We start from the raw sequence: 26,066 nt of genomic DNA, 5'->3' as shown, positions 1-26,066 counted from the left end.
CTCACTCACTCAGACAGGACTCACCCTCCCATCCACCCTCACTCATTTACCCACTCACACAGACAGACAGAATCACCCTCCCATCCACCCCTCACCCACTCACTCACTCACACAGACAGGATTCACCCTCCCATCCACCCTCACTCATTCACTCAGACAGGACTCACCCTTCCATCCACTCCTCACCCACTCACCCACACAGACAGGACTCACCCTCCCATCCACTCCTCACTCACTCACTCACTCACTGGACTCACCCTCCCATCCACCCCTCACTCACTCACTCACTCAGACAGGACTCACCCTCCCATCCACTCCTCACCCACTCATCCACACAGACAGAACTCACCCTCCCATCCACTCCTCACCCACTCACTCACTCACACAGACAGGACTCACCCTCCCATCCACCCCCCACTCACTCACTCACTCAGACAGACAGAACTCACCCTCCCATCCACTCCTCACTCACTCACTCACTCACACAGACAGAACTCACCCTCCCATCCACTCCTCACTCACTCACTCACTCACTCACACAGACAGAACTCACCCTCCTATCCACCCCTCACTCACTCACTCACTCAGCCAGGACTCACCCTCCCATCCACCCCTCACTCATTCACCCACTCACACAGACAGAACTCACCCTCCCATCCACCCCTCACTCACTAACCCACTCACACAGACAGAACTCACCCTCCCATCCACTCCTCACCCACTCACCCACACAGACAGAACTCACCCTCCCATCCACCCTCACTCACTCACTCACTCAGACAGGACTCACCCTCCCATCCACCTTCACTCACTCACTCACTCACTCACTCACACAGACAGACAGAACTCACCCTCCCATCCACCCTCACTCACTCACTCACTCACACAGACAGAACTCACCCTCCCATCCACCCTCACTCACTCACCCACTCACACAGACAGAACTCACCCTCCCATCCACCCCTCACTCACTCACTCACTCAGACAGGACTCACCCTCCCATCCACTCCTCACCACTCACTCACACAGACAGGACTCACCCTCCCATCCACCCTCACTCATTCACTCAGACAGGACTCACCCTCCCATCCACTCCTCACCCACTCACCCACATAGACAGGACTCACCCTCCCATCCACTCCTCACTCACTCACTCACTCAGACTGGACTCACCCTCCCATCCACCCCTCACTCACTCACTCACTCACTCAGACAGGACTCACCCTCCCATCCACCCCTCACTCACTCACACAGACAGAACTCACCCTCCCATCCACTCCTCACCCACTCATCCACACAGACAGAACTCACCCTCCAATCCACTTCTCACCCACTCACTCACTCACACAGACAGGACTCACCCTCCCATCCACCCCCCACTCACTCACTCACTCAGACAGACAGAACTCACCCTCCCATCCACTCCTCACCCACTCACTCACTCACACAGACAGAACTCACCCTCCTATCCACCCCTCACTCACTCACTCACTCAGCCAGGACTCACCCTCCCATCCACCCCTCACTCACTCACTCACACAGACAGGACTCCAATCCTAGGACCATATCACTGTCCCAAACCGTCTGTCACTCTTTGTCACCACGATGTTACAGCTCACCTCCCAGAATCCTCCTGCAGGACTGGGGCTAAATAGGACAGTGTTTACACCCCAAAACCACAGCAGGATGGGCTAAAATATGCAGACCATTCTTGCACGATGCATGCTTGGAGGCCAAACTTTAAGGCACCATTGAATCATTTGCTGAAGCATAGAGTAGGATAGGCTTTGGACAATATCTATAAAAGCAAGGTCCTCTACTGCACCAAACTGATCTCTGACAATAATGTTCTAATAGATTAGGGAATGTAATGCACTTGGATTTTCAGAAGGCCCACCACAAGAGGTTGGTCAGCAAGGTCAGAACAGATGGAACAGTGGTTACATACTGGCATGGAGAGGCAATGGGTAGTTGCTGACCTTCTCCACCCCTGATGCTCGAATGAGGACTGGTGCATGGACCTCTGGTTTACTCCTTCTAAAGTCAATGCTCAGCGATGAAGTGGGAAGCTGGGTGGTGACTGGTGGAAGAGATAAAGGGCTCAAGCAGAAGGAAACTGATTGGAGAGAATAATTGAAAATCTGGTGACTCCCAGAGTAAATAACATCAAATACTCGAGGAGCATTATTGATCAATTTCTCTTGCAATCAAGTGCCTGGTCTAATCTCCAGAATGGAACAAGTTCACCCCAAAGTTATATTAATCACATTTCAGCACAGATGGAAGAGTGGTTTACTCATGGAATAGCTCCTTCACAACTCCAGCAACCCAGATTCAATCCTGACCTCTGCTACGGTCCATGTGGAGATTGCATATTCTCCCTGTGGCTGCGTGAGTTTCACCCAGGTAATCTCACTTCCTCCCACATCATCATAGTGGTAGGATTTGGATGAAGAGAGTCATACTGTACAGAAACAGGCCCTTCAGCCCATCTGGTCCATGCTGGCCAGGATCCCAATCTCAGCTCATCCCATTTTCCAGCATTTGGGGCACCACGGTAGTGTAGTGATTAGCACGGCGCTGTTAAGCTCGGGGCGTCAGAGTTCAGAGTTCAATCCCAGCATCCCTTGCAAGGATTTTGTACGTCCTCCCAGTGGAATGTGTGGGGTTCCTCTGAGTACTTCATTTTCCTCGCACAGTCCAAAAAACGTACTAGTTAGTAGGTCATTGTAAATTGTCCCATGATTAGACTAGGGATGATTCAGAAATTGCTGGCAGCACAGCTTGCAGGGCTGGAACAACCTATTCCACATTGTATTGTTAAAGAAATAAAATAATAAATAAATTTGGTCCATATCCTTATCCATGTAGCTGGCTCAGTCTGTTTGGAAATGCTGTTAATGTACCTGCTGGGTCCTTAAACTTGTTATAGTTGGGGAAGGTACTGGGGATAAGCTCCACTAACTATGAAATGCTCCCAGTGGTATGTGTCTCAAATAGCCTCTGACAACCAAGTCCAGCTCCGGGCCTTCACATGTGGCTCAGCTACTGAGCCCGGAGGAACCGTTTCTACTGACAGGAGAAAGGCAAAGGTGGGTTACTAGCACCTTAACACCAGTCACTTCGGGCAGACAGGGCACATCAGCCGTGGTTGGCAGCTCATCTGGGAGAAGGAAAACTCTAATCTCAAACTCCTGCTGCCTTGCGACGATACCCACCTACAGAGAAGGCTCTGCGAGTAAACACCAAAGAAAAACCCAGAGCTGGGGTCCCCAGGGTAGTCCTATATTGAGTTCAATGCTGACTGGCAACTCCTGCAATGCCATTGATGCCAAATTGTACCAGTCTCTGCTGTTGTTTGGATTCATCAGCAGTGTGGAGAAGGGGAGCTTGCTGCATGGACAACAGCTTGCTCACCATATTGTACTATTCTGGTTTGCATATTACATAGGCAGCAAGGACACAAATTCTACGGTCGATCCTTGCCAATGGAGGGCCTCATTGCAATGTACCTGCCTCAACCACTTCCCTTGGCAACTCATTCCACATACTACCACTCTCTAGGTGAAAATGTTGCCCCTCAGGTGTCAACGGGTTCGGATATGGCCAAGTGCGGGGTGAGAGACACTGAAGCAGGTCGATAATTCACAAAACTTTAATGCAAACAGTGTTAAAGGGAAAATAAAGCAATAACGCTAGGCCAAACAGAGCCGTTAACTAAAACTCTCAAGCGGGAAATGAAGCCTACACTGCAACTGAAAAGAACATCTAATTGTTAAACGAATATCAGAGTCAGTTGACTTGACAGTCGGATTTCTCAGGCAAGGCCGTGCAAACAGGCAGCGAAGTGTTGCTGTGCTCTGTCCAAGTCTAGACAAGTACTATGGCAACAAGTATGGAGTTAAATACTATCACGATTAAATAATAATTAGCTGACACGTGTATATTCACAGGTGCAATTGCCGTATCTACTGCACTGCCGAATCCGTGGTTGTGACATCAGGTTCTTATTAAACCTTTCCTCTTTCACATTAAACCTATGCCCTCTGGTTCTTGATTCCCCAGCCCTGGGAAAAAGCCTGTGTACATTGATCCTATCTAAACCTATGATCCATGAGATCCATGAGATCACTTCCATTCTCCTAACCTCCAACCTTTCTCCGTAACTCAGTCCATTGAGTTCTATCCAATGGGAATATGGGAGAATGCAATGGACTCAAATGATCAGCATAAATTCAGTAGCTCGAATGCTAATATGGCTTAGGACTCTACAACTCTAAAATGCTGAGATAAACAATCAAATTTCTTTTCCATTGTTTCAAGTGCTGATGAGGCAGTAACCAGGGTGCACAAATGCAAAGTGATTGGCAAAAGGTGCAAAAACAACATAAGGGAACATTTCTTTCCCACAGTGGCTGGTTTCAATTTGGAATGCGCTCTTCCTCCAAGAGGACCACAACCTTCTTGTGGTTTGGAGGTTTGTGTGCTTCAGTGACCTGGAGAGCTATATGGGCTGGAGCCAGGGCTTTATGCTTTGGCTCTTGGTAGGGTCACCCACGCCAAGCAGGTCAAAGGGTAGAGATCAGACAATGAGTGGGCCATCGGTCATCCAATTTTGGGGTACAGCTCAAGGCTAAAACGCCTTACAGGTAAAACAAAACTGTTACAGAAACAGCAATGAAAAATTCTTCTGCATCTGAGTGTGATGGTATTCCTGAGTTTTCACCTGGACCTTGCATGACCAACAACAGTGAAAACTGAGGGGAAGCTATTGACACGATGAGGGAAGCCCTGAGCACCACCAGAGATGGAGGACCTTCATTGCTGCCCCAGACGCCAGCGGCATAATAAGCAGGAAGTAAATTCCAAAAGGATCGCTGGAAATAGATTCAATGGGAACCTGGAAAATTAAATGATATAGGGAAGGAGTGAGGGTGTGAGATTAAAGTCTATCCAGGAATAACAAACGATGTCCAAAAGTCAATTTTGACTCTAAGTCAGAAAATGCACAAAAGTGTCTTTGTGCAGTAACCATATCTCCACAGCTTTGAAATGAGTAGCATCAAAGGCACAAAAGACTGATGAGAAAAAAACAATTAATAAACATAGAAAGAAAAAGGAAACTAGATCTGCTATTTGTGGGAATGATACTTTGAAACATCAGACTTTTGAATCACAATCAGATCTTAGACAACGTGAAATTAAACCATGTTCTTGGAGCTCATTTTTATTTTGGGGATATCCATAAATCAGGTAATCCAATAGCTTATAATTGGAATAGTCTTGAAGAACTAGCACAGATGCAATGGGCTGAATGACTCCTTTCTGTGCTGTAATACATTCCATGAATCTAACTTTGTGTCAAGGCAGACAGAAGTTTGAATCATCTGAACAGGTCATCCAACTTGGATCGAAATGGAAATTCCCTCAGCAGTGGAAATAATTTGCCTTAGAGGTTTGAGTTTGTGAGACAGGTGAGACAGGTAAACATTTGAACCCCCGTTTGTGAAAGGTTTGGTGCTAATGAATTCCGTGGGTACTAAATGAGTATTAAAACGCTAATAATGAATTCGGTGATGTGTGAATTCTATTTGCAGGTGTTGAAAGTATGCTACATTTATTTCATATTTATATTAAGTCCCAAAGTGAAAGGCTCCCTCAGGAGAAGAACAATTCCTTTAATGTTGCATTGCCCATTTGCTTTTTATTTTGAAGGTCTGAGTCAGAGCCACTGTGGAGAGTGGTGGGTGTGGAGTGGGTTAAAGAGCAGTGCTTCCATGACAATATGCAACTGATGCAATGCAATACACTTTCAGAAAATGTCAAGGGTAATAAAGTTGTGGCATGTTACATAAATAATGTTTATTTGTGTGGCTACAAAGTGTTTCCCATTCTATGTCTCATCTACAATTGCAGATCACGCCATAGAACTGGAGCATCAGTTTGCAATGACAAGTAACTCTGATTTAATTATGTTTGTTTTCATTCAATTATATTTCAATTGATCAATATATGGTTTCAATTAGTTCTTGGCCCTACTTAGCAAAGACTAAAATTTCTGAAGTCCTGCTGGAAGATGAGCAGGGTGATGGTAGTTCAGTCTTTTGGTCTGCAGTGGGCATAGAGAATCAGAGAGTTCTACAGCATAGCAACAGGCTCCTCATCCCAACTCGTCCCTGCTGACCAAGATTACCATTTAATCTAGTCCCAGTTACATTTAGATCTAGAGACACAGCAAGGTAATAGGCACCTTCATCCCATGCTGAACAATTCCACCCATGTGACCAATTAATCTACTAACCCGTATGTCTTTGGAATGTGGGAGGAAACCAGAGCACCCAGAGGAAACCCACGCGGCCACAGGGAGAACGTACAAACTCCTTACGGGCAGCGATGGGAATTGACCTGGTTAACAGGTTACTTGCCCATATCCCTTCTTTTCCATCATGTACCTTTCAGTACCAGTGCCTTGTAATACCTTTCAAAGGAGTGGAAAGCTAAACAGTTTATTTTCATAATGAGGGAATTGCCTTTGACAGCCCCTCTGATTAGCCTAATTCCCAGGGGAAGAGTAATTCCAAATTCTTCTTCTCACACCCTGCAATGACCCCACAAGTGTTGTTAATGTACGAATGGAAAAAAAATAGATTCTGCAATGGAAAGGATTGCTGATTCTGAAATCTGGAACATGGAACAGAACAAGCTGAGAATGCAAAGGGTTAAGCAGAATCTGGAGAGGCAAAAGCTGCAGATCGGGACCTTATGGGGTGGGGAGTTGCTGGAATTTGGGGTATAATGTATGAGCAACAGAACAAAAGTTACACTAAGTCACCCACTGTCCGAAGTATTGGCTCATACTCTGCATGTTTCCTCAGCTTTATTGGCTCATTAGGAAAGAGTCAACTGCAGAATCTTAAAGGAGAAACAGGAAGCTGGAAGAACTCAGCATCTGTGAAGTCAAAATGTGTAAGCCGATATTTTCTTTCAAAACCAAAAGACCATAAGACATAGGAGCAGAATTAGGCCATTCAGCCCATTTGGGTGTACTCCACCATTCCATCATGGTTGATTTATTATTCCTCTTAACCCCATTCTTCTGCCTTCTCCCCGTAATCTTTGACACGCTTACTAATTAACAACATTTCAGCCTCTGCTATAAGTATGCCGAAAGACTTGGACTCCACAGTCATCTGTGACAATGAATTCCACAGATTCATCACCCTCTGACTAAAGAAATTCCCCTTAACTCTGTTATAAGTAGATATCCTTGTATTCTGAGGCTGTACCCTCTGGTCCTAGAATCAGAATCAGAATCAGAATCAAAATTAGGTTTAGGATCACTGGCATATGCTGCAAAATTTGTTGTTTTGTGACAGCTGTACATTACAATACATATTATTTTTTAAAAACTATAAATTGCAGAAAGAGAGCAAAAAAGAAAAACAATAATATTGAGGTAGTGTTCATGGGTCCATTGTTCATTTAGAAATCTGATGGCAGAGGGGAAGAAGCTGTTCCTGAAAATTGAGTGTGTGTCTTTAGGCTCCTGTACCTCCACCCTGAAGGTAGCAATGAGAAGAGGACATGTCCTGGGTGATGGGGGTCCTTCATGATGGATAGCACATTTCTGAGACATCGCCTTCTGAAGGTGCCCTTGATACTGGGAGGCTAGAGCCCAAGATGGAGCTGGCTGAGTTTACAAATTTCTGCAATTTTTTCTGATCTCGTGCAGTGGCCTTTCCATACCAGTTGGTAATGTAACCGGTGAGAATGCACTCCACAATCTATCTGTAGAAAAATGAAATATAGCCGCTGCTGTGCCTTCTTTGTAATTGCATCAATATGTTGGGCTCAGGATTGACCTGCAGAGATGCTGTCACCCAGAAAGTTGACCCTTTCCACTGCTGATCCCTCGATGTGGACTGGTGTGTATATGTTGCTCAACTTTCCCTTCCTGAAGTCCACGATCAATTCTTTTGTCTTACCGACATTGTGTGCATGGTTGTTGTTGCAACACCACTCAACCAGCTGATCTACCTTGCACAGCTCCTCATCACCATCTGAAATTCGGCCAACAATTGTTGCGTCATCGGCAAATTTTATAGATGCTGTTTGAGATGTGCCTAGCCACACAGTGGGTGTAGAGGGTAGAGCCATGAGCTAAGCACGCATCCTTAAGGTACACCAATATAGATTGTCAGAGAGAAGGAGGTGTTATTGATCCACACTGACTGTCATCTCCCAATGTGGATTTCAAGGATCTAGTTGCAGAAGGAGGTACAGAGGTCCAGGTTTTGGAGCTTGTTGATTAGCACTGAGGGTATGATTGTGTTGAACACTGATCTTTAATCAATAAACAGCAGCCTGACGTAGGTATCGCTGGTGTCCAGGTAGTTCAAGGCCAAGTGGAGAGCCAGTGAGATTGCATCTGATGAAGACCTATTGTGGCAATAGGCAAATTGCAGTGAGTCCAGGTCCTTGCTTAGGCAGCAGTTAATTGAGGCAATGGCCAATCTCGCAAAGCACATCACCACAGTAGATGTGAGAGCAAGTGGGTAATAGTAATTGAGGCAGCTCACCCTGCTCTTCTAGGCCACCCTCACTATAGGAAACATCCTCTCCACATCCACACTATCAATATCGGGATGGGTTTCAATGCAATCCCCATTCATTATTCTAAACTCCAGCAAGTACAAGCCCAGAGTCATCAAGCACTCCTCACTTATTAACCGTTCTATTCCTGGGGTCATTTTCATAACCTAATATGGACTCTCTCCAATGCCAGCACACCCAAAAGTGCTCACAATACTCCAAGTGATGCCTCACCAGTGACTATAGAGCCTGAGCACGACATCCTGCTTTTATATTCTAGTCCTCTCAAAATGAATGCTTACATTGTGAACATAGAATTCTCCAATTTCTGGTAATTCTCTCCCCCTCCCTTCCTCTATCCCTATTTCACTCTACCCCTCCCCCAGCTGCCTATCACCTCCCTCATGGTTCCTGCCTTCTTCTACTACCCATTGTGTTTCCCCCTATTCCTTCTTCACCTTTCCTGCCTATCCCCTCCCTGCTTCCTCTCCCCCACCACTTTATCTTTCCCCTTACTGGTTTTTCACCTGGAATTTACCAGCCTTCTCCTTCCCACCCTTCCCCCACCTTCTTTATAGGTCCTCTGCCTCTTCCCTCTACAATCCTGATGAAGGGTTCCGGCCCGAAACGTTGACTGATCGTTTCCACGGATGCTGCCCGACCTGCTGAGTTCCTCCAGCGTATTGTGAGTGTTACATTGTATTTGTCTTCCTCACTACCAACTCAATGTTGCCTACTTGCCTTCTGGAGTTTGCCTTCAGATTGCTAAGAGTCTATCAGCAGAAGTAGGATTCACATCAGTAACGCATCCCTTCACCAGGCCATCAACCTCGATGTACATTCTGTGACGGAAATCTCCTCCTCCTTATCTGTCTTTCCTCTTTGGTTCTGTCCAAGAAACCCTTGACTCCCAAATTACACATCCTTTAACACTTAAAAGTTAATTTTCTGGTGGGGAAATTGTAAGTAAAGTGATAAGTAATGATAACAAGTGATTATTTATGGTTAACAAAAAAAAAAATCACAGTCTAAAATTCACTGAAATGGGCTGTGTGAATTAGGGATCATTCAGTGAACTATTAATTACTCTAAAATCCCAGTGCAGATATATCCTGACCGGCGAGAGTGCAATGCACCTGGAGGAAGGGTCATTTGTCAAACGCCATGAAACCCAGCCTGCCTGACGACTCAAGTGCTGAGGTAATGCATTTAGCTGAGGCGAGAATAGCAATAGCATTCAATAAAAAGTAACTGCATCAGCTGCTCTTTTCAGCCACTGATGTGGTCTGTGTAAGTTGGGGCACAGAGGTGATTGGAATGTGCAAGCTTCTGTGTTAAATACACCAGAAGCTTCCTTTGTCCAGTTCAAAGTTTGCGTCCTCGGGGGAAGAAGCCACTGCCATACTTTATGGTTTAGAGGCCAGCCATAAGAAATTTAAGAAGTAGGAGCCAGTCTAGGGAAAATGGCTCCTCAGATCTGCTCTAATTTTGGATCCACTTTCCTGCCTGTATCCTAGAACAAACAATGTAATATGGTACAGCACAGGGAGAGGCCCTTCACAGCTCTCCATGCTTGTACCACGCAAGATACCAACCTAAAGGTTTCTGAGCCTTACTATCCTTTCCATTGGTACTCACAAGAACATGCAAGGTCCTGAATTCTAAAGCAACTCTCACAACACGCTGGAGGAACTCAGCAGGTCGGGCAGTATCCGTGGAAATGATCAGTCAACGCTTCGGGCTGGAGCCCTTCATCAGGACTGAAGGGGGAAGGGGCAGAGGCCCTATAAAGAAGGTGAGGGGAGGGTGGGAAGGAGAAGGCTGGTAGGTTCCAGGTGAAAAACCAGTTAGGGGAAAGCTAAAGGGGTTGGGGAGGAGAAGCAGGGAGGTGATAGGCAAGAAAGGTGAAGAAGGAATAGGGGAAAGCACAATGGGTAGTAGAAAGAGGCAGAACCATGAGGGAGGTAGTAGGCAGCTGGGGGAGGGGGCAGAGTGAAATAGGGATAGGGGAAGGGAGGGTGAGGGAATTACCATTATTTCAACGTTTCGGGCTGGAACCCTTTTATTTCAACGTTTCAGGCCAGAACCCTAAAATACTCCCAAATTTTACATGTGTTGCATTGTCCTTGATCCCCTTGTGATTCAAGAACCAGGCTGTTTCAGCTTAACAAGTACTCAGTGACTCAACATCCACAGTTCTATGTAGTGGAGAGATTCTCAAAGAAATTCCTCCTTACTTCATCCATTTATCTATGAGTCTAGGTGCTGTAAATCTTGCATCTCTCATTGTGGGAAAATATTTATACTCTAAAGCCCTCTCAAAACTTTCAATAAAATGCTCTCAAAACTGAACAGTCAGGCAGCATCTGTGGAGAGAGAAAATGAGTGAATGCCGCAGTCAGAGACCTTTGATTGGGTCATCTCATTGACATATTACTGGACACTGAAAGGCCAGAAAAGAATGGTTGATAGGTACCGATTAGTGAGTGCATCTCAGGAGAATGGGGTTGAGAGGAAAATCAATCAGCCACGATTGAACGGCAGAGCAGATTCAATGAGCTTGAATAGCCTAGTTCTGCTCCTATGTCTTATGGTCTTATGGAATGGAAGAGGGTGAAGGGAGACCTGACAGAGGTGCAGAAAATGATGTGGGACACGGGCAGCAGAGATAGTAAAAAACTTTTCCCTCAGCAGTGTTACCAGAAACTTTTCCCTCAGCTGCGTTACCGGAAAATTCTCCCTCAGCTGTGTTATCAGAAACTTTTCCCTCAGCAGTGTTATCAGAAAGTTTTCCCTCAGCTGTGTTATCAGAAACTAAGTGGTAGCCGTTTAGAGTCATATGTAAGAGAATTAGAGAGAGAACAGTTCCACATAGATGGGAGTGGGTGGTGGAGGCAGCTGCCCTCACAGCATTGAAGCGGTAGTTGGATAAGCACTTGAATCGCCAACGCATAGTAGGTTCTGGGCTAAGTGCTGGTAAATATGATTTGTATAAATAACTACTTGATATTCACTGCATACATGGTGGGCCGAAAGGCTACTCCTGCACTCTGCGACTCAGCAGATCCAAAACATTACTCTTATTCCAGGAATCAACGTAGAACTTTGATACTGCACTGTTACGTACAGACTTTCTTGAATAAAGAGAACAAAGAGCACACTGTTGTGTTTTCAGCGAAGCCCTGGATTGCCGGAGCAAGATAATCTTACTTCCGTCAGAGCGGCACTTTTGAAATAAGGAGCAGAAAGATGAAACAGGAATCTACTCAAGGCAAAATGATAAACAACTCCATATTACACTCCTTAATCACACTAGCCGGGCACACTGTACGACTTCAAATGGACTGTAGGACCTCCAGGCTGATCCTCCAACCTGGAATCAGAAATCTGCCACTCAGAGGATGGTGAATTTTCACTTATGGGTCAAAGTGAAAATTTCTGCTCTACAATTATGTCAAAGTGGTACTTTTAGGCATCCGTTAGTCTTGCGAGACCATGGATCTGCACCTGGAAAGTTTTCACTTTCCAGGGCGCAGGCCTGGGCAAGGTTGTATAGAAGACCAGCAGTTGCCCATGCTGCAAGTCTCCCCTTTCCGTGACACCGATGTTGTCCAAGGGAAGGGCATTAGGACCCATACAGCTTGGCACCAGTGTCATTGCAGAGCACTGTGATTAAGTGCCTTGCTCAAGGACATAACACGCTGCCTCGGCTGGGGCTCGAACTCACGACCTTCAGATCGCTAGTCGAATGCCTTAACCACTTGGACACGTGCCCACAAAGTGGTATTATTAAAACAGGCAAAACTGAATTGGATGAATTAGCCACAATTTTAGAGTTCAGTATATTTTCAGTGGCCAGTTTATTACGTACCTCCTGCATGTAATAAAGAACCCACTCAGTGTTTGCCTGTGGTCTTCTGCTGCTGTAGCCCATCCACTTCAAGGTTCGACATGTTGTGCATTCAGAGATGTTCTTCTGCACACCACTGTTGTAATATGTGGTTTTTTGAGTTACTGTCCCCTTCCGGACAGCTTGAACTGGTCTGTCCATTCTCCTCTGAACTCTTTCGTTAACAAGACATTTTCACTCACAGAACTGCTGCTCACTGGATGTTTTTTGTTGTTCACGCCATTCTCTATAAACTCTAGAGACTGTTGTGTGTGAAAATCCACGAGACCAGCAGTTTCTGAGATACTCAAACCACCCTGTCTGACACCAGCAGTCATTACATGGTCAAAGTCACTTAGATCACATTTCTTCCCCATTATAATGTTTGATCTGAACAACAACTGAACCTCTCGACCATGTCTGCATGCTTTTACACATTGAGTTGCTACCACATGATTGGCTGATTAGATATTTGCATTAGGTATAGGTGTACCTAATAAAGTGGCCACTAAGTGTAGCATCTAGTGAGGGTTCTGGGATTATTCTAATTCTTGCAAATTATTAAGGAGAAGAGTGCATGGACTGATGTTGCATGTGTTCTATTTCAGAGGCACAGTGATTATGTATGTCACGTAAATTTGCTGAGTAAAATCCATTCTGCTCTACCAACTCCTAGCCACATTCAGTACTGCTGTGCGAGATGTTCCCACACAACATACAATATGACAGAAGAACCATCAAAGTGTATGGTGTAGAAATGTACTTTAGCTGTTTGTACTAAATGTGCAGTTCTGTAAAAAAAGAAAAGGTATGGTGTCAAAATGGTATGACAGCAGTAGGCACCACACCATCAGGTTCAGGAACAGTTATTACCTGACAACCATCAGGCTCTTGAGCTAGTGTGGATAAATTCACTCACCTCAGCACTGAACTAATCACTAAACACAACTTATGGACTCACTTTCAAGGGCTCTACAACTTATTTATTTATTATTATTATTATTATTTCTATTCATATTTGTATTTCACAGTTTGTCTTCTGTTGCACATTGGTTGTTTGTCAATCTTTCTGTGTAGTTTTTCCATTGATCTACGGTGAATGCCTGCAAGGAAATGAATCTCAGGGTCATACACGCTGACATACATGTACTTCAATAATAAATTCACTTTGAATTTTGAATCTTGAAAATGGGTAATCTACTCAGTAAGAAACTAGACCCCAAGACAATTGATTATTGGACAAGTGCTGGAAACCTCGAGGAGCGTACAAAAAGGGCACGATGAACTCGGTGGGTCAGGCACCACGAGTCTGTGTGCTTAGCCTCCCGCTCTACTCACTTTACAATTATGACTGTGTGGCTGAGCACAGCTTCAATGCTATATTTAAGTTTGCTGATGACACCACTGTCATTGGCCGATCAAAGGTGGTGATGAATCAGCATATGGGGGGAGATGAGTGGTGCCACAACAACCTCTCACTCAATGTCGGCAAGACCAAGGAGCTGATTATAGACTTCCGGGGCAGGACCAAAGGTCCATAAAAGCTTAGCTGGTTCACTCAAGTCGTTTTTTGAAGGAAATTGGATATTTTCACCAGGTCAGGTCCATGTATAACTCACTTCCCAGATATGCACTTGATTCTTGACTGATCTCGGAAATGTCTGGCATGTTACTCAATTCAGATAGATTTTATGAATCGACAATAATTTTGGGCTTCTTGGTGACAACAACATCCCATTATTAAAAGCTGAATAATCCTTAAAGTTTGTTTCTGAAATTTCAGATATCTGAATAGTCTGTGAAACCAGGAACAAAACCTTGTCCTTCTTTTTGTTTGTATTTATTTGGTAAATGATAATAATTTTATATTGTTACACTCTGCTGCTGCCACGAAACAAATTTCATGACATACAGTACCTTGCAAAGGTCTTGGGTATATATAGCGTGCCGAAGACTTTTGCACAGTAGTGTATTTGTTGATGTGGAGCGGAGTGCAAGTGTGTAAATCTGGTGGGAGCAAAGGATGTTGGGAATGGTGAGAGTGGAGTGCAACGGGAGAGGTGTGGGCCACGTGGCAGAGAAGGAGTGTCAGGGGTGGGGGTGGCCTGGGTGCAGACATACCCAGCCCTGAGACACCACACAAAGTCATTTGATTCCAAACAATCGGTTTATTGATCATTACAGAATGTCTCTCTGGTGCTTCCTGCTCTCTCCCCTCTCCCTTCCCCTTTTCCCAACCATGATTCCCCTCTTCCTGCCCCCTTCCCACTCTCAGTCCACAATAGAATCAGGTATATCATCATTCATATACAGTATGTCATGAAATTTGCTTTTTCTTGAAACAACAGTACAATACAATACATAAAATTACTACATTACTGTGCACAAACCTTAGGCACTCATGCTCTATATATGTGCCTAATACTTTTGCATGGTACTGTATGTCAAAGATAATCTGATTCTGCTCTCGTTATGAAATTTAGTTCTTTTGGTTTTAACTGATCAAAAATTCAGGAGTGAATCAATCATAAATTTATATTTGTGTTTAACGTATGCAGCAGAGAGTGAACTTGTGCACTAACAACATTTACATCTTCTTATAGAGCAATTTTTAACATGTATAAGTGCTTCATAGAATCAAAGAAAATTCAAAAAAATACAGAATACAGCACAGAAGAATATTCAGCCAATCCTATCATGCTTGCTCATGTTAGAGCTCAGCAAGCGCACATGAAACGACTGTTAATATCATAAAGGTTTCAGTCTACACCACCTTTTCAGATGGTGAAATTTGGACACCCAACTCATAGGCTTTTTTGTCATCTCCCCTCGAAACTGCCAACAATTCTTATATCTATTAGCCCGATGATTTTTAAAGTCTGTCTAAAGAAACTAACTCCTCTTTCTCTACTCCACATAGGTCTACCACAATCTTATATGCACCAAGTAAACGCTAATGCCCAGGACTGGAAAAGTCAACAGAAAGCGGTGGATACAGCCCAGACGATGACAGGCAAAATCCTCACCACCGTTGAATGCATTGCCACAAGAAAGCAGCATCCATCATCAATGGCCTCATCATCCAGGCCAGGCTCTATTTTCGCTACTTCCGTCAGGAAGGAGGTACAGGAGCCTTAGGACCCACACCACCAGGTTCAGGAACAGGTTTTACCATACATCCATCAGACGCCTGAACCGGCATAAATATCTTCTCTCACCTCAATGCTGAACTGATGCCACAACCAACACACTTACTTTCAACACCTCTACAATTTATGCCCTCAGTATTCTTACCGTGTATTATTATGCACAACTTGTCTTCTTTTGCAAATTGGTTGTTTGTCACTCATTACTTATGTATAGATTTCCATAAATTCTGTTCTTATATTTCTTTATATCAGCACCTACCCAGCATCAGATCTTTCCTTTTAGACCATAATTCACAGGAGTAGAATTAGGCTATTTAGCCCATTATGCAGTGACCAGAACTGTATGCAACTCTCAAAATATGGCTTGCTAAACCATAAAGACAAGAAGGCCTGCAGATGTTGAAAATCCAAAGCAACACACACAAAATGCTGGAGGAACTCAACAGGTCAACCAGTCCTGAAGAAGGGTCTCAGCCCAAAACGTCGACTGTTTATTCATCTCCAAAGATGCTGCCTGACCAGGTGAGTTCCTCCAGCATTTTGTGTCTGTTGCTTGCTAAACCAAATGTGCACCTCCAGCATAACCTCTCTGCTCTTCTATGCTCTTCCCTTCTAAAGGATATCATTACATATGCCTGAATGATTACCTTATTTATCTGTTCTGCTCCATTTAAAGAATTTCTTGAGATACAGTGCTGTGCAAAAGTCGTAGAGACATATATATGTAGCTTGCCTGGTTACTCAGGGCTGGGTGTGTCTGCACCCATGCAACCTCCTTTCTGGCACTCCTTCTCTGCCACCTGTCCCACACCCTCCTCATACCATTCCCAACATCCCTTGCTCCCGGCAGATTTACAAACTATTTCTCTGCTGCACTTTGACAAATACAGTATTGGGCAAAGGTCTTAGGCACCCTAGCTATACATATATATATATATATATAGCTCCTATAAAAAGTATTCACCACCACCCCGCCACTTGGAAGTTTTCTTGTTTCATTGTTTTAACAACATTGAATCACAGTGGATTTAAATTGGCTTTTTTTGACAGTGATCAACAGAAAAAGACTCTTTCATGTCAAAGTGAAAACAATCAGTCCACAGTCAGACATCACATTTCTTCCCCATTCTGATGTTTGCTTTGAACAACGACTGAATCTCTTGACCATGTCCGCATGCATTTATGCATTGAGTTGCTGCCACATGATTGGCTGTTTAGATATTTGCATTAATAAGCTGGTGTACAGGTGTACCCAATAAAGTGGCCACTGGATGTACATTTACATGTATTAGGAATTTGTTGTGGTCTATTAGCACAACACGGTTCTTCAGGCTGTTATAGCTGGGGGACTCCCGCTACCTGTTAAATGCTCCCAATGGCGTGCCTCTCAAATAGTCCTTGACAACCAAGTCCAGTTCCCAACCTTCACGTGTGGCTTAGCTACTAAGCCCAGCAGAACTGTTTCTGCTGACAGGAGAAGGGGCAAAAGTGAGTTACTGGAGCCTTAAAAGCAGACTACTGGCAGCTCATCTGAGAGAAGGAAAAATCTGACCTCAAATCTCCACTGCCTAGCAGCTGCACCCATTAATGGGGAAAGCTTTAGGGAAAAATCCAGAGTTGATGTCCCTAAAGCAGTCCTACGTTGAGTTCAACACTGACTGGCAACGCCTGCAATGCTGCTAGTGCAGCTGCATCAGTCTCTGCCATTCCTTTGGCTTTATCAGATGCGTGGAGAGGGGGAGCTTGCCACACGGGCAACAGCTTGCTCTCCATATTGTACTGCCCCAGCTTACATACCTAGACAGTTAGGATGCAACGTCCATGGTTGACCCTGACTAATGGAGGCTTCAGCTTTGGACAACATTCAACAATTATGAAGAATTACAAAAATAATGTAAGAAATATGGGCATGGAATAAAATTGCATAAATATATAAATACCAGCATTATACTGTAAACAGCATTACAAAATGTGGTTTAGAGTGTTTATAGTACAGTGACTGAGGTATAGTACTGTGCAACAGTATTAGGCAGATGTATATAGCAAGGGTGCCTGAGACTTCAGCACAGTACTGTATAGGGCAATAAGGATCACTCTCTGATGTGTTCGAAGTCCTTAATATTTGCTGTTAGGGAGTACTGTGAATATAGTAGATACTAATTCAAACAAGAACTAGGCTTCAGTTCTTAATGTAGTTGTAAATTGCAAGCAGTAAATTGAAGTTACGGTACCGTGCAAAAGGTCTTAGGCACCATCGTTATATAATCGATGTGCTTAAGACTTTTGCACAGTACTGTAATAGGAAGTGGTGGGGTGGGATGTGTGTGGTCTAACTAAATTGGCTGATCAGATTAATTGCCTGGGGGAAGGAATTTACAAAATGGTGTAAGAATTTTATTTTTTCGGTTTTAATGGCTCAACAGCACTTTCCAGAAGGGAGCTTTTGGAAAAGGCAGTTTGCAGGGTGGGTGGGTAATTTCCTGCTCACTTCTTTGTCCAGGACTCAGCCAAGTCCTACAGTGCTGGTAGACTGCAGCCTTTTCTGCTGACAGCCCAACTGATTATACCACTGGGCTCAGGAAACAAAGTCATCGAATGAACTTAAGGCAGAAATTGTTGATTGGAAATAGGATTAAGGGATACAGGGGGAAGATGGGAAAATGGGTTTGAAAACAAAATCAGCCACAATTGAATGGACCCAATACACTGAATAGCCTAATTCTGCTCCTATATTTTATGGCGTTGATTAGATTCATTTGTGACATCGAAACATTTAAACATAGAGTGAAACGCGCCACCTGCATCAACAATCGAGGATGTGCTGGAGGCAGTGTGCAAGTAATGTCACGCTTCCAGTGCTAACGTAGCAAGTCCACAATTTACTAACCCTAACACACGTCTTTTAAAATCTGTAGTACCCGGAGGAAACCCACGTGGTCATGGGGAGAACGTATAAACTCCTTATAGACAACAGCGAGAATGGAACCCCGATCGCAACAGCGTTACGCTAACCACTAAGCTGCCCTTTCACCTGATGGACAACGGAATCTGCTCTGATGTTATTTCTTCCAGGGAACATTGATGTGGGTACCCATGTAATATCTTCCTCCTCTTCAAATAAAAAGAGCAAAGGCAATAGACCTTTACAGCTCTTAGGACCTGGATTCGAACAGCGCAAAATAATTACACTTTTTCAGCAGACAGAGGAAGTTTTCGTCCAATCCATTTGGACAAGTTTCAAATGAGTTGAAAGACCAATAGCAATCACAACACAGCACCTAACTGAGCTCAGACATGGTGCACACCTGCCTGGCATTCAGAACTGCCACCCTGCAGATGTCTCTCCTGGACAGGAGAAACAGAGTTCCAGCAAGGTGGTGTAAATAGAGCAGAAACTGGCTGGGGTGTCCGGAGAGGGGCCGCACCTCTGGGGAAGGGGCTTGTCATGTCCATTCTGGGGCTGCTCACTCACCTTTGGTCCCCACTGGACATTCAGCTCTCACTGTGGCTCCAAGTAGCTGTTTGCATGCGAGAGCGGCCCCACCCCGGTACACTGCGTCGACTGGAGGACTAAACCAGGTGAGGGTAACGGTGGGCCTCATAACCCAGTGAGTCTGGGACGTGCCTGTGCCAGCATGCGAATTCAGCTCCGGTAGACTGGGCAATTGAGATCTACAGTGAGATCCAGCTTCCAGGAAGAGGGTACTGCAATGTTCCATGGAGAGCGAAGGGCATGACAAAGCACAGAAGATGTCGTGGTCATCCACTGCAAACCAGGAAGACCCCAGTTTGTGACACTTGTTCGTACCACTAGACTTGGACTTCTGAGGTTGGGAGAGTGGAAATGCTCCAGTGCAACGGCTTTTCCACTTTAAAAGCTGTCCTGTACAAGTTTCTTATCATCATCGTACATAACAGACAACCGCCACCTAGCTAGAACCCCAACCAGCAGCTGTGGTACAAATGCAGCTCAGGTTAAAGTCCAGTTGTATAGTGAAATATAACACCTTTTATAATAGCCACACACTAAAATTGAAATGTTCTCTGGTTGGAAAGGAAGCAGATGTTCGACTCACCTTAGTTGTCTTGACTTTATTTCCAGAGGCACAACTCCAACCAGTGCGATCGGGCAGTACTTTGCATTCCTCTCCATCAAGGCATGGCTGCATTTGACACCACCATTTCTGTAAAACTATTGAAGCTAAAACAAAGTAAAAGTTTATTAATTTATCTTCCCCTTGAGAGCTATAATCCACGATGTTATGCTGATCTCTTAACATACTCTAATCCTTCCCTCCCAGATAGCCCTCTGTTCTTCAACAATACACTCAAAACAATGGAGGAACTCTGCAGTTCAGGCAGCATCTATGGTGGGGAATCCACAGTTGATGTTTCGGGTTGAGACCCTTCATCAGGACTGGATAGGAAGGGCGATGGAGGACACAAGTACTCCATACTGTTCAGTTCAGAAGATTAACGCCGTGCTACCCGCTTCCTTTCCAGTCCTGATGAAGCCCGAAACATCGACTCTTTATTCCTTTCCATTGATACTACCTGACCTGTTGAGTTCCTCCAGCATTTTGCTTATGTTACTCTGGTAATTATGTTACATTTCCTTTTCGTCCAATATTCTCCATTTTTTGTGTCCCTATCAATTGCCTTAAAAGAAATGTAACAAAGATTCATTAGATTGATTCCTCCGATCGAGACAGCTGTCATCTCTGATGAGAGATTGAGTGGAATTGGCTGGTATTCTTTGGGTTTTTTTTAGAATGGGAGATAGTTTTGTTGAAAAATTAAATTGTGAGGTGTTTAACGGAGTACATATTAAGAGATTATTGACTTGCCTAGTGAGTCAAGAACGGGGGGCCATATTTTGTTGTGTGGGGATGGCCATTTAGGACAAATAAGGAGCAATTTTGTCACAGGGAGCCGCGAATTCAGAACTGAGATCAAGAGATTTTGGGTCACTGAATAAAGGCCAGGAAAGTTGGGACAATGTAAATGTTCAGGCACTATATTATAACATGGTGAAGCAGACTTAAGAGATTTATTGACCTACTCCCATGCGCAATATGTCCTCGAGGTATTAGTTCTGAATTCTGTTCTGTTAAGTATGGAAGATTAAGGTGTGAACTAAAAGCTGTTTTGAATGATCAAAGGAAAATCAGATCATGAGGAAATATTTCCACTGCTAAATGAGACCAAAATGTTACCTTAAAACTAGTGTTAGGCTGTTAAGGGCAGATATCAGGAAGCACCACTCTGCACAAAGGGTAGTGCAGATCTAGAGTCCTGTCCCTTAACAGTACTAAGATGGAAATACAGGCGAAGGTAAATTTTAATGGGTGAGGAGATTAAGGGATAAAGGTCCTACATGCATAAATGAATGTGAGAGGCAGACTGGTCATCGTGTAAATGAGTGGAAAGTCTGTGCAATAATCATGCAGTCTTAACATGGTTAGAGTCAATGTTGATAATCCAGAATCTTCACAGGATGAGGAAAATATTCCTTTAAAAATTTTTCAATGAACATTGGATTCATCTTCACTATAGTTCTTTGTCTGCAGAACTAATTATCCTGGTGAGTGCAAATAATGATTCCAATCCAATTAGTTGTTCAAGAATGCAGGATTATAAATTAGATAGAAGGAAGTTGTCACTCATTGAATGCCACAGGAGATCTGACCATTTTCCCTGATTTCAGTCGAGGCTCGGCGTTAAGGAGTGTTGGATGTGGTGATGATATCAATCCAGGATTCTTTGGAAGTCAAGGACGAGACTTAGTGGTTACTACCATTTTATTAAATGTTACAAGAGCAAAGAAAAAAGGAGACAAAGAGAATAATCTTTGGTCCGCTCGTACTCAGACTACTGATTAACAGAACTGATTCCAGAGATAACAATGCAGACCACAAAACATGGGAGCAGAATTGGGCCATTCGGCCCATTGCGTCTGCTCCGCCATTCCATCACTTATTTCCCCTCTCAGTCCCACTCTCCTGTCTTCTCCCCATAACCTTTGAAGTCCTACAAATCAAGAAATTATCAAACTCTGCTTTAAATATACCCAATGACTTGGCCTTCCCAGCTGTCTGTGGCAATGAATTCCACAGGTTCACCACTCTCTGGCCAAAGAAATTCCTCCTCATCTCCATTCTAAAGGGGTGTCCTTGTATTCTGAGGCTGTGCCCTCTGGTCTTAGACTTCCCACTATTGGAAACATCTACATCCACTCAATATAGGCTTTTCAATATCTGGTAGATTTCATTTATTTCATTTTTAAAATTTTTTTATTGATACATAATCTTCTACAGCTATAAAATGATACAAGACTTCAAGAAATTGATATATATACAGTTAATAAAGCTGAAAAAAAACTTAACAAAAAAGAACAATATAAGATAATGAAAAAAAAAATTTTTATAAATAAAAGAAGGAAAAAAGAGAACACCAACTAACTAAAAGAAAACCCCACTAACTGCAAGAGAAGGAAAAAGAAAAAAGAAGAAAAAAGAAAAAAAAGGGAAAAAAAACCATTAGGAACCAACTCCCGAAGAAATACGTCTTACAATCATCTATTCAGGTTAGACATTTTTTACAAAAATACTTATCTAAGTTTCCATATATGCAAGAATCTGATTTGTTGGATACTATTTTGAATATGAATCCTTTAGTGAAAGGTTCCATTGGCATAATTTATAATTTATTTTTACTACAAAAAGATAACCTCTCACTAAAGATTAAACAAGATTGGGAGAGAGAACTTAATATGACCTTTGTTAATGAAGATTGGTTAAGTGTTCTGAAAATGGTCAATTCTTCTTTGATATGTACCAATTCAATTTAAAATTGTTCACCATTATTATTTAACAAAGGAGAGACTATCCAAAATATTTCCTAACATAGACAACTATTGTGATAGGTGTAAAACTAAGTAGCCATTTTGTCTCATATGTTCTGGTCATGTTCCTCATTAAAATCTTTTTGGAAATCTTTATTTTCTACAATTTCTAAAGCTCTGAAAATTAATTTGCAACCTAATACATTGACTGTTCTATTTGGAATAGTTCCGCATCATGTTCAGGGTATTTCATCTTCAGACCAACATGTAATTGCATTTGTTACATTGTTGGCAAGAAGGGCTATTTATTGAAATGGAAAGATACCTTTGTCTCCACATTAATTCAATGGTTTTCTCAAGTAATATTTTGTCTTAGTTAGGAAAAAATTTGAAGTAGAACTTTTGATCCTCGATTCGATTTTGAAAGAAGATGGGGCTCTTTTGCCAAATATTATCATTTAATTTGAATTAATTTATATGGCTTCCTTCCAATCTTATTTTATATCAATGTGAATTGGCTGTTGGTAGGTTTCAATGTGATCTCTCTATCATTCTTTAAAACTCCTGCAAGAACAGGCCCGAGTAATCAATAACATCCAAGTGGTGTGACACCCACCGCAGAAAATTTGAGAAGCTTGCAGAAAAATGTAGGTTCAGCTCCACTACAATTACTTGAAAATTTACTGAACAATTACACATATATGTGATTAAATAAAAATTATAAGCAAGCTACAAGAAGAGTACTAAAATAATAACAGTTCTACACCCTGATCCAGCACGAAGCAGACACAAACCTACCATCCACACAGGAAGGGGTGGCACGTGTCGTTCCTGCTACTTGTCCTGGAAAACAGGAGCACTTCACGGTCTGGGACCGCTCTTCAATTTTGTTCTTGTTGCAGCACCGGTGTAAAGCCACTACCTCGCAGGTGCCAGTCTTAACATGGTGAGCTGTGCAACAACAAGAAGAGCAGGTCAGTGAAAGCACCATTTAGACACGTGTTTGAGACCAGCATTTGGAGTGTTTTCCTTCATCGCTGGGGCATATGGTCTGCTTGCCTTCATCACTCATGGCAAAGAGTGTTCGAGTCTGGAAAACCTTAAAACCTGAAGACATAGGAACAGAATTAGGCCATTTGGCCCATCAAGTCTGCTCTGCCATTCCATCATGGCTGATTCATTATCCCTCTCAACCCCATTCTCCTGCCTTCACCTCAATACCTTTGACACCTTTACTAATATAGAACCTTTCAGCCCTGGCCTCAACAGCCGTCCGTGGCAATGAATTTCACAGATTCGCCACTCTCTAGCTAAAGAAGTTCCTTCTCATCTCCGTTCTCAAGGGACGTCCTTCTGTTCCAGAGGCTTTCAACCTGAGGTCTGTGGACCCCTCAGTTAATGGCAGGGGTCCATGGCATAAACAATATTATTCTGAGGTTGTGCCCCCTGGATCTAGACTCCCCCTCTAGAGGAAACATCCTCTCTGTGTCTACTCTATGTAGACCTATCAATATTCTATAGGTTTCAAGGTGATCCCTCCCCCAATTCTTCTAAACTCTACTGAGTACTGGCCCTGTGGTGGGAGAGGAGCTGTTGGCATTTCAGGTCAATCCACAAATTGCTTTTTAGATAAGTGAAAAGACAGATGCATTAGTATTGGTCAGTGTGAGAGAAAGATGGTCAAAATCTACATATAGAAAGCATGATTGGAAAAGAGTAAACAGTCGAAGTTTCAGGTCAAGATCCTTCATCAGGACTGGAAAAATAAGAGATTAGACCCTTCTTAAAGGTTAGAGAAGGGTCTAATGTCTTTTCTCCAGTCCTGATGAAGGGCCTCAACCAGAAACGTCGACTGTTTACTCTTTTCCATAGATGCTGCCTGACCTGCTGAGTTCCTCCAGTGTTTTGTATGTGTTGCTTTGGATTTCCAGCATCTGCAGAATCTCTTGTGTTTGTGATTGATCAACACTGTTGACTGGACAGGTAAATCAGACCCACCATTAGCTTCAGTACCTCAGTCACTGATGTTGATCCATATGCCTCGTGCCTGAGTACACTCAAGTTATGTTTACTATTAGAACAATTCTCCAAGAAGCATGAAGTCTTTGGCAACGTGAAAATGTGATTACTAGCTAGTGTAGTCATATTTACAGGCAGGTAACCTAATTTGAGTTGTCTGTGTGTTCAGCCAGTCTCTAACCAAACAATGTTTGCCAAGGAGTTAGAAAGCAAATGAAAATACTGGCTCAGTTTTTATATGCACCAGCTCACATGAGAAATGAATCTTATGAGATTAAATTGTGAACCCACAGAACTGTGCAAAAGTCTTAGACACATGAGATTTTTTATATTTTGTGTTAGATGTTTATTTTTTTGTCTTCTGCATCAGTGTGTCTGTAGAAAAGAGCAAATTTTAGATTTCCAAACATTCATTTTCCAAAAGTTTAAATATTACAGAGAAATTTTTGTATTTCATTAAAGAAAGTAACATATTAAGTAATAAACCAATGCATGATTAAACAGAGATAACAAGCAGGTGCTAATGATCAATGGTATCATAAATTGAATGAACTAAACTGATTAACTGAAACAGAAGCAGAAGTAGAGGAACTGAGTGAAGGACAACCAACTAAAATGTGGGCATGTGGCAGATGTGACAGTTTAACCTCCAAATCATCAAGTCTTGTACTCTAGCAAAAGCGAGCTTCGCAACAAGCCATAACATGGTCACACTGTATCAGCAAGGGACTTTTCCTCCCAAGCAGAGATTTCACCACGGATGGGAGGTCCAAGATGTGCTGTCCGAGCTCTTCTGAAGAAACATAAAGAAACTGGCAAGTTTGAGGAACCAGAAATGCAGTGGTCGGCCAAGGAAACTGTGTGCAGCAGATGAGAGAACATCAAACTGGTGTCCCGATTAAATCAGAAGAAGCCCAGCACTGCTGTCAGCTCTGAACTCTCAGAAACCACTGGAAACCAAGTACACCCCTCTACAGTCCGGAGAAGGCTTGTCAGAAGTGGTCTTCGTGGAAGAGTTGTTGCCAAAAATCTCGTCCTCCAAATTGGAAATACAGCTGAGAGACTCATCTTTGCACAAATGCACAAGGACTGGGGTGCTGAACAATAGCAGCAAGTGCTATGAACTGAGAAGTCAAATTTTGAAGTTTTTTGCCCAAACAGGAGGCAGTTTGCCCAAAGAAGAGCTGAAGAGTGCTACATGAATAAGTGTCTGCAGCCAACAGTGAGGCATGGCGGAGGTTCCTTGCAAGCTTAGGGCTGCATTTTTATAAATGGAGTTGGTGATCTGGTCAGAACTAATGGAATCATCAATGCTGAGTACAAGCAGATTTTTATCCATCACACAATACTATCAGGGAGGCTTCTGATCAGCCCCTTCTTCACTCTGCAGCAGGACATTGATCCCAGTCACACGACCAAGGTTATAAAGAACCAACTGCAGTGAAAAAAAGAATGAAAGAATTCTGCAACAAATGGTATGGTCTCCATAGAACCCTGATCTCAATGTCATCAGGGCTGTTTAGGATTACCTGGAGAGACAGGAGCAAGGGAGACAGCCAAAGTCTATGGGAAG

At 43.3% G+C, this 26,066-nt stretch overlaps 1 protein-coding gene across 2 annotated transcripts in view; it reads right to left on the bottom strand.

The window, feature by feature from the left end:
- Positions 1 to 26,066, bottom strand: part of LOC134351276 (chemokine-like protein TAFA-2) — a 678,364-nt gene that overhangs the window by 138,273 nt on the left and 514,025 nt on the right. For both annotated transcript variants that reach the window (XM_063057345.1, XM_063057344.1), the window contains exons 4-5: positions 23,273 to 23,425; positions 19,707 to 19,831 (exon numbers count right to left, since the gene is read on the bottom strand). In XM_063057345.1, coding sequence (XP_062913415.1) covers positions 19,707 to 19,831; positions 23,273 to 23,425 — 278 coding nt within the window. The remainder of the gene's footprint in view (positions 1 to 19,706; positions 19,832 to 23,272; positions 23,426 to 26,066) is intronic.

The sequence above is a fragment of the Mobula hypostoma genome, chromosome 9 (genome assembly GCF_963921235.1).
Source record: "Mobula hypostoma chromosome 9, sMobHyp1.1, whole genome shotgun sequence".
NCBI classification, from domain to species: Eukaryota; Metazoa; Chordata; class Chondrichthyes; order Myliobatiformes; family Myliobatidae; genus Mobula; species Mobula hypostoma.
This window is presented reverse-complemented; position numbering and strand designations above follow the sequence as displayed.